Source organism: Xiphophorus couchianus, chromosome 20 (genome assembly GCF_001444195.1).
Source record: "Xiphophorus couchianus chromosome 20, X_couchianus-1.0, whole genome shotgun sequence".
In the NCBI taxonomy this organism is placed as follows: domain Eukaryota; kingdom Metazoa; phylum Chordata; class Actinopteri; order Cyprinodontiformes; family Poeciliidae; genus Xiphophorus; species Xiphophorus couchianus.
Window position 1 is genome coordinate 21,930,163 of NC_040247.1, and position 10,327 is coordinate 21,940,489.

Below are 10,327 nucleotides of genomic sequence, written 5' to 3' on the forward strand. Positions count from 1 at the left end.
TTATCTAGTGCTCTACATTTAGTCTTGGTGGCAGTGTTAGACAAAAAATTATTTGGTCCATTTGTATTCAGCAATGTATAAGGGTTTGATGGGATCTTGTCCAAAAAGCTCTTGCAATACCATGACAATATATTTCATCAAATTAGCCTCAGGCAGAGCTTTCTAGTTGTTATGTTGGTCTTACTTCATCTGATAAAACAGGTGTGAGCTGCAACTACGAGTCTAGTCAAGCTTAAAGGCAAATTACTTAACGTTTGGGAAAAAATACTGTGACGAGAAGAATCAATTTGCATGTATAAGATAATGTTCGCTGCAGCTGCCTCACAAAGTTAGCATGTAATTCAAACAAACAGTTCTTGCTAAAATCTAAAATACTTTGTTCAAATCTGTGCTAGTCAATTTTATACTAAAAAGAGCTTCGTTAAAACACATTCTAATCTCTCGATAAGCATTTTGGGTTAATTGCCTGCACTTCTCATGACGTGAAGTATGAACCCCTGTTTTGTTACCCTTGCTAAGATAGCAAAAAATGTTCCGTTACTGGAAGTCATGACTGTGGGTGGTTTGGCTAGTAATATATGAGGTAGAACCTCCTGAGATTTACCCGAGCAAAGCTCAGCTGGGTCCACTTCAGAAAGTCCAGTCAGCCAAATGAAAGAAGGGAGGTTGACTGTTTTCATGTATCTCAATAAAACAGACTCCACCTTATAACAGACATGAACTGCAAGCGTGAATGAATCCGTAAAAATGAAAAGTTTGAGAAAAACATATTTGAGAACAACAAGCACACTTTGCAATCACAGTCCTAGTTATAGCAGTATTGGAAATATTAGCAGTGCGGGTGTGGAGTCATGAAAGGAGACAGATTCAAGTATGATCTGAGTTGAGTACTAAACAACAACCAAACTGTACGTAGAGCATCAAGTCAAATAAAAAACACAAATTTTACGCAAACAAGGCTGGTAATTATGAAAAGCATAAATGATAGCTCTTCCCAATAAAATCATTTATTACAGTAGATGGTGCCACACTGACCCCATTTTATCAGCTCACCCACTTCACTGCTGTCTGTGGCAAACATCTGAAGAAGATACAAAATCTTCACACAGTTCATCACCAAGTATCACACACAAAGATGCAACTGTTATGAGCACTGCTAAAGTCTGCTTAACAGTGTATTTGAGTTGACGTACTCTAACGTCAGTCCTTATCACGATCAAATTATGTCACTACTTAACTAACTCTTGTTTTTACACTGTGCAGCACATTAGCATAGCCAATGCCATGCTCACAATAACTATTTACTCCCACAGTCAGACACTGAAGCGTATTCAGTCAAGCATAAATCCCAACCTTTATCTAGGTCTGCAGAGGCTGTTGCTTTTGATCAATTTCCAGCCACATTCCACCGCTGCCTCTGCTTCACATTCATGACACGGGGATTCCCTTTCCTCTTGCTATTGTCCAGAGCAGCCAGTGATTTAACTCTAGAAGGAGCTTCAGGCTCCAGCAAAGGTCATGGTATGACCTAAATGGGCAAGCTAGCACAGACAGAAGGCATTTGTTTCAAAAGTTGGCTTTCTCTTTTTCTTGCCCACCATTTTAGCCCTCCCCCCATCCTTTACTTTGTTTTGCTAAGTTTGCTAGTGAGCAAATAATTGCAGGTTGGAGCACACCGCCCCAGGATCAGGCTAAAGAAAGTTTCACCTCATATTTGAGCCACAGTATAAACAACCCGTCAGGCATGCATTGGCAGTGAGTTTTTTTGTCATTTGCTACAACGATTAAAGCTTAGAAAAGAAAAACTGCTTAGAACACAAATGTTAAGATGATTGACTTTAATTAAGTTGTAGCAGCGCTTGATGTGACATTTTGAAAGGATTTTTGTTTATGTTTTCATGCCGATTGGCTCTCAAAATTCCTTTGAATGGAGTGCACATTCATTCCACCTCCAGGCAAAAGTGGCACTTAAGGTAAGATGTGTCGTAAAATACTTGACACTGCCTGGTTTCTCCCTGTCTGGTTTTGTTGATCTGTCCAAAAGTTAACCAGTTCAGCACTAACAAAAAGAATTCGGTAACTGATAGAGATTTTTTATGGGAATATTGTGCCTGCTTTAACTTGCCTTATCACTTTGTCAGCCAACAAACAAATTCAGATTTGGAAGTTAGATATTTTTCCTGCAGCCCAAAGTTGAACTTGAAGATCAATTTTGCTTTGCACTCTAAAGTTCTTCCCTTGTGTGATTTCCCTTTTAGACTGTATGTTTGTAATATTTCTTAATATTCATATGTTGGCAGCAGTTGACTATGTTTGATGAAGTAAGCAGGGGCGCCGCCAGGAATCCTGGGCCCCATGGCAAAAAATTAAATTGGGCTGCTGCTACATTTCTTTGAGTCTATCTGACCCATCAAAAGCGTCACAATTTTAAAGGCTTGTAACAGCCTTGCTTTCTTTGGTTCAATACTGATAACTAACACAATATTTACTGCTCATGAATTTAACATCCGCATACAGTATGCAAAATAGGTTGCTTACATTTTTTCTATTAGTTTTAGATTATTGAAATGTCTCTCCCCATGAGCAACAGTCATAGGCAACATGCAAAAATACACATAAAGCAATCCAGACTTCTCAATAAAATGCTATGTAGTTGCATTTTAAACAAGCTGCAGTATATAACTTTAATAAAAAATATGTTTTCTCCATATTTGTTAAAGCTGTCACCATGTCGTGACAGTTTGTTACGAGACAGATAATCTGTGAAAACAATCAATCCCCTCCACCTTCTTCCTTAACTACTATTACTGACTAAAGTAATGCAAATTATTTTGCCAAAACAACCAATCAGAACCAGGAGGAGGGTCTTAGTGCTGTCAATCAACCTCATTCACTCACTGCTAAATGCGCTAATGGTGGAGAAACAACATATCATTACAAATGTTTATCTGCTGTCACTGGTAGCTATGCTAACTAGACTGAGCATTCACAACAGCTGGAGGTGAGCTGTCGCTTTTATCACAGGCCCAGATGTGAAGATGTTTGTTTTAACCCTTCCAGACTGAACGGATTGGTGATGGTGCAGCCAAATTTGCAGTACCATAATTCTGCCACACTTTGAACAATCTGAAAAATTCCAGCGGTTTCTGGAAGGGGAGGTGTTGTGCTTTCCAGCCAATATCAGGTTATTACGGTAAATTCACTCCCGCCGGAGCAGGGAGTGAAATTAATCTGAGGGCCGCTCTTTTAATAGATGGTACATTGCGTTTTTCTACGCTGATGGTGGATTTTTTTATTTTTTTGGAATACTGTATATGAATAAAAAGGGAAGGCGGGGGGCAAGACGGGATTTGTAGTTTTCCCAAAAATATGATTAAAATTTCATTTCATCTTTTGGTGCCAGTAACATTTACCATACCACTTAATGAGGTTGGCGTATCGCTACGGCTGTATTTTTTTGGATTTAGCCTATGGTGAAGCATAAGTGACCCCAAGCTCAATGATTTCCTTACTAGGAAATCATTTGGATTGCGATGGCAACAACCACAGTCAAGACGAAATACTTTTTGTACTCAGGTAAAGTGAGTGCAGACTTGAAGTGAGTCATTTGCTTCTTTATATCTGACTCAGCATGATTTTTTACATGTGGCTTAAAAAACCTGCTCTATAGCTGGTTTCGCATGCAAACCACATTTGAAATGAGGTTTTGTCTCCGAGCAATTGTGGTCGTAATCAAAACGACCGGATTAGTCATAGTCATATAATCAAAAACATGCGGTCGGTATCTCTCATCCCTCTTTCACATTAAGTGTCTTCTGCCTAGTAAAGAGACAGCTCTGTCTCCTGCTTAACTCAGCAGAGTCAAATCTTTCAATCGAAATATTTATCGATTGAAATCTTTTCAATCGATAAAAATAGTCAGTAGAAAAACATGGCATTAAATCTCTATTTATTTGGAGGGACTGAATATGTTGCTCATTTTGTTTTTCAGTAGAAATCTGAAATTACTGGAAAATCAAAAAGGAAAAATAAACTGCCAAATCTTTGGGATGTAATGTAAAACTTTTATTTAGGTGAAAATCCTATGACATATAATATAATATCTAGAAGTTTAAGTGCACACTAGTTTAACATGTAGAATGGAAATGTCACGGGTCTGAACAATACTTCAACAGGCAGTCATACTGAAGCTGTCTCAAAACAATGAGCTCAATGTGTCTGGATCCAGCTTAAATCTCTGCTGTCTTCTCTTTTGAGAAAACATTCTCTGACTCACAGCTGCAATTCAGAACAAGTATGAAGTTAAAAAAGTGCTTCAAAAATGCTTCCATTGTGTATACGGCTACCAGATGTTATGAAATGCTCAATAAACTACTTTCATATCATCTGTTGCTCAACCACGACCTAGAAAATAAAAAATATATAATGTGCTGGCAAAGGCGTTTGGTGAAAACCAGCAGCATGCCAGAACACACCTCAAGATAAAAGAAAATTTGTTTGGCAAACACTAAAGTTAAACTTTAGATATTTCTCTGTGAATGTATCACGAAAAGATTTGGTAGCCTGTGTGAATTTTAAAGAGAAGAAAATGGCAAATAGCTCCAAAATATTTTTCTGCGTTTGATTACTACATGCTGCACACTGACAGCTAGAGTGTGAACATTTTCCCATGAATACGTTGCTCTGCACTGGTTTTGAAAATATGTGGCAAAGTGTTGAGCTCGGCCCACTTTTCTCATACAGATAAACAAATGAGATACAAGTTATGGCTCCAGAGTTCTGACTTGCTGACTAAAAGAAAATTAGTTTTGTTCACAAGCCAGCAGCTAAAAGCTGTGACCATCCACAGATCATCTTTTGTTTGATACATTGTCCTCCTTTGCCATTTGAGTTCCTGAGGAGACAAATGATCCCACAATTGCACTAAAATTGTTCAGAAATGTTGCATCAACAACTACAGATAATGATTTCCAATAAATAAATAAATAACTAGCTGAAGTCTATTAAAGTTGCTCTCTGAGCAACCTTAAATTGAAGAAACATGCTAATATCTGATCAAATTTAAACCACAATCAACTTGTGTCTGATTAGATATTCGATGCAAAGGTTACGTAAAGGTGAAAAAAAGCTAACACTATTATATTTCTACGTTGTCCTATTATGGCTTCTTTCAAGCTGTTAAAGTTTGAAACAATATGATTCACGTAAAACAAATATTTCAACAGGATGCGAACCAACATGGTGAATAAATTTCACTATAACTGAGAAGTCAAAGCAAATGTAACAGACATGTTGCAAAAAAGGACCTCTTTGATCCACAGTAAAACTGCCAACAATAGATTTAGATTGCAGAAACCCATTCATGTATTGATATATTGACAATGGTATATTACTTGATTGGAATTCAAGCGATTATTGCATGACACACATAAGCCTTTGCTCTCCGGGTTTATCAGACGTGGGGGAAATGATACGGCGTAACAAGCAAAGAAATCTAAAAAAAAGTCTGAATAGCTTGATTTGACAACCTTAACATGTAAGTGTGTATGTATATGTCCGGTGTTGAACCACCAATCGTGTTCACGCAACCACTTATCAATTATCGTGAAATAAACATAAAATCTGAAAACAAAACACTGTAACACACTGAATGTTATTTGTTATTGTTTCTAAAAATTCAATAAATGACAAAAACTGGACTGCCTTGTTCGCTTGTCATCAACTGGGAAAAAATATTTTATACAGTTTGTTATACACTGTGGTTCCTACAGCTGCAATTATGTAAAATTAATTAATTATCCAATAGACAAGAGAAATAACTTGTATCTTTACTTAACTGACAGAAACCAAACTGCTTATAGATTTATTACCAGGGACAAACAGATTATATGTATCACAACAGCTTCAATGTTCTGATCCTTAATTTTAAGCCATATTTTATTTTTAAAAATGGCTAAGAAATAAGACTTATGACTATTTTTTGACAGATTCAAGCTGAGTATGGTTTATTTGCTGATGGTAAACTTAGGATGGTGCCGCTAGCATTACTAAAAAACTAAACTAACACTAATATTAGTAAAACCTTTTGTTGTGGAATAGGGCAAATTACAATAACTATTCAGATAGAAGATAAAAAATCTCAGAATTTTCTTAACACTAATGCACCATATCTAAGAACTACCAGGTTGTGATTGCAACAACACTCTTCGGTGTGGAGGTTGTTACTGATGTTAGCTAAAGTCTGAATCAGTGAGGTGTGAAGATCACAGAAATTTAAGAAGTTATTTAATGTCTACCTGTTTGAGATTTCTTTAGACTGAGAGAGAAAGAAAGAGCAAAATTTCCTGTAAATACCGGGAAGGATCATGAAGTTTCTAAAAATATTTTCACGTTTTAAGCTCATTATGTTGTGGAATATGTTAGATTAAATATTGGCAACCTTTTGAAAATGTCAGAGGTAAGAATCTACATTCTCTAGAGAATAAATACAGTGACTATTAGTAATAATAGCAACACTAGCTGTACTAATCAATAATGTAATATAGAATTTAAAATGTCAACTCTGTCATCAAATCTCTTTTTTACTCTCTCACACACGTGGCTTCTTCTTCCCCATAATATAAATAATTGTATGAATAATTTCTAACCACTCGGAGCAGTATAGATTGTTTATTAAAAAGAAATCTGAAACAACTAAACTCAGCAAGAGGAAAACCACAGACCACAAATAAGCCACAAAATTCTGATATGGGCATCTTAATTACAAGATTAGATCATAATAATAATTTCCATATCTTTTTATTTTTTTAGTATGGCTTTGCAAAATGAATGCAGAGCAAGCAAAGCCAGGGAAGGTGTTTTCAGAATTAAGGAAGTGAAATGATGTGAAAAGATGTGAAGTGACTTGTTTTAGCCAAAGCTGGGATTCACTAATATCTATGAGAGGATTACAGCTGTGACTGTATGAAGTCGGGTTAGGATATAGACCATAAGTCAAACGGCATCCTGTTTTTTTCTCTGACATCAATTGATGACATAACACAAATAAATAATGAGTAATCATGTCTGACTGACCTGAAACCTTACTGCTCATTTATAGCAGGTGTGCACTGCACTTGACCTATATCTTTAGCAAAAAAATGAAACAAAACTTGCTTCTCTTGAGATTTGCTGAAGAAAGTCATTGACCTTACTAATACTCCTGAATGAATGGCTGCTGCTAATGGATGTCAAACTGTAACCAAGTGCAGGTACAGTGCACACCAGTGAGAAGGGATCTGGGTTTTGTTCCCTTGTAAAGTGTTTACCCAACATATAAATCATGCACGGTGCAGTAATCAGATGCTTTAGACTCTTTAGGTTTAAATGACTGTAAGTCAGGGTGGCCATGAAGGAAAACATCACTCATGCTTTAAGTAAAACAAACAACCACGTCCCTGAATGCTGGTTAAACAAGTATGCAGCTATGGATATAGAGGCAGATAAACTACAGTCTAGACTTTTGACTCAATCTTTTGATAAGGAATCTGACTGAGATTCATCAACTCAGATGTTTCTTTCAGTAAAGGAAGTTAAAGAAGTTATAGTTACAAGACCTTGAAAATATACTTATATATTTTACACTTTGGTAAATTAAAACATTTGGTAAGAATTGTGTTGTAAATCAGCTTGAAGCAGCGCATGACTGCGAAGTTGAAGGAAAATGATGCATGGTTTGCAGGAATCCTTAAAAGTAAAAAATCTGAAAAGAACAGGATCTGTTTGTTGTCAGCCCTCTTGGTTCAATGTGAAACTACTTCAGACTTTAGTTATAGCCAAAAGAATTTTTGTGTATGTCTCGTGAGTGATTTGTACAGTTAGATAAAGAAAATGCTGCCCAATTTTCTAGCAAAATATCTTAAGCTCAGTCAGATCGTATGGGGATGGTCCATGAACAACAATTAGTAAGTGATTTTATAGATGTTGAACTTCTGTCCCATTCTTCTCTGTTTGCCTTTTGGAGCCTTTGACAGATTTTCCAGCAGAATTTCTTTGCATTTAGCTCCATCAATTTTCCAATCAGTTCTGACCAGTTTCCCTGTCCCTGTTGAAAAAAACAAACAAACAAAAAAACGCATCCCCATAGCATAACACTGCCACCACTGTGTTTCACTGTGGATGTTAAGTGTGACGTGTGCTTTTTTTTTTCTCCACATTGTTTTGTACTTTGGCCAGAAAGGGAACGTTTTGTCAGATTGGATTGGAACATCTTCTTCCACATTTTTTGCTGTTTTTGTGACAGTTGTGTAAAACTAAAAACAAAACTTGTTGTCACTTTCTGTCAATACTGGACTTTTTGAAGCTCTTTTAAAAAGTTAATATTGGTAGAGTTCTTTACTAATAGTTAAAAGAAGTTTGGGATCACTGCAACTCTTCTAGAGGTCCTACCAGTTGCCTTACCCCTGCTATAATTGAGTCACATTACACACACACGCACACGCACCCCCTCTGAAGGCAGCCAGTTGCATTTGATTTTTTTAAGGGTATCAAATCTCAAAAGTTTTTGTATGTAGCTGACAAAATAGGAAAAAAATAACAGGTATGAATACTTTTGTAAGACACTGTTTTATATATTCCAAGAGGTTCCATTTACCACAGGTTAATAAAAACATTCCCATCATGTGGCTAACCTGTTATTGTTAAATTAGCAGTGCTACAACTGGGATTAAACCACTCATAAAAAATTTAAAAAACTAGAGCGGTGTGGATAGTTTTTAAAGAGCCACAACTGAACAAATTACAAGGAGTCAAATCAGTTACTAATAACATCCTGAGATTTCTGCATCAATTAAACCCAAAAGGATTAAAATGTTTAACACAAAAGACAATGAGCTTCATTCTCTCTTTCCCAGTAGGCAAACACTTGAAAAGCTTCAGATGTTGTGAGCTGTCTCACCAAGAGAGTTCAGAAAACAAAAAAACCCTTCACTGAGGATGGTTACAATAACACTGTGCAGACTAAGTTTTACTACCTAGAGAACAAGTGAGGTGAAGTTGTACAATACAGTCGATGATCCTGGGAGCTCGTAAAAATGCAAAAGAAAGTATAGTTATTCATAATGATTTATTTATTTTGTTGGCGGTGAGGATCTGCGGGTAAACAACTCATGGTTGCTAAACTTCACCCACAAATGCTCTGCAAAGCCGCAGAGTTGTCCAACAAAAAGACAAGGTCTGAGTTAATGGGTCAGTGGAGCACTTGCTCGATTTAACTTCAAAATAACAATGAGCAGGAAGGACAAACAGGAGGTAAAGTTTCCATGATACTTTACCATGATTGCTGGAGTTTCCTCTCTATCAGGCAGAAAGTTTCTTCATTTTTGGATTTCGATAATCCTCTTTACCTAGCTCCACTTGGCTCTGTGCTTGGAGACCTGCCATGTTTAGCATATCCCCACCAGAGACTGCCTGAAGAACATCCACATGACAGTGAGTCGACTTGATTGAAAAAGAAGAAAAGTCAGCCCCATTCTTCACGCACTTTAACTTTGTGGCATAGAGAGACGTGCATTGCTGAGCTGCCTGTTGATCCTCCAGCTCCTCTTTCACTTCTATTTCACTTCCCCAGCTCCTCTGAGTGTCGGGGGGTGAGAGGAGGAAAGAAGGGAAGGAGTGCAGGGAGGGGGAGGAGAAAAGCGCTCCCTTTTCAGAGAAAAATCCCCCTCCAGGCTTTTCAGAGATTTTCTTTGCTCTCTCTTTCTTTCCCTCTCTCTAACGCGCATGCTTTATCACACACCCACAGACGCAATAAGTCACAATCCCAAACACAAAGCATTCAGAGAAACACTCACTGGCTGTTACTGTATTCCAAGTAGGAATCGAAACATTTCCACATCCATTCTGCCATGCCTCCCCAAACCTCCCCATGCATGAACACACTTTGAAGGAAGCAAACCTTTTTGGCCCAGATTTGCAGAAATCCAGCCCCTCATTTTTGGCCCCTTTTCTTTGTGTTTTACTCCCTGACAGCTTTTAGAAAGTTAAGTCAGTCTTTCTTCTCTCCCTTTTACTTCATAGACTTCCACTGTCTGCTTAAGGCTTTCTCATTTCCTCTCTTCAGCAATTGTCCGCCGGCAGACTGACGCGGTCCAAGCCAAGCAGGACTGCCGTCATACCGCTACATAAGATCAGAGGAAAGTACTGTATATACACCGCTATGGGCTGAAAATTATATTAGGTTTGAATGAAACCCAGGCAGGAGCTGCTGCCATTGCAGGCAGAAGAATTCACTATTGTGGCTTTCCATGTGTAAAAAGATTGACAGGCCAACATTTATTTTTTTGGGCTG

General features: G+C 37.5%; 1 protein-coding gene across 2 annotated transcripts in view; it reads right to left on the reverse strand.

The window, feature by feature from the left end:
- Positions 1-9,639, reverse strand: part of quob (quattro b) — a 37,086-nt gene extending 27,447 nt beyond the window's left edge. For both annotated transcript variants that reach the window (XM_028003022.1, XM_028003021.1), the window contains exon 1: positions 9,312-9,639. In XM_028003022.1, the coding sequence (XP_027858823.1) occupies positions 9,312-9,314 (3 nt within the window). In that variant the 5' untranslated portion in view covers positions 9,315-9,639. The remainder of the gene's footprint in view (positions 1-9,311) is intronic.
- Between the last annotated feature and the right edge of the window lie 688 nt (positions 9,640-10,327).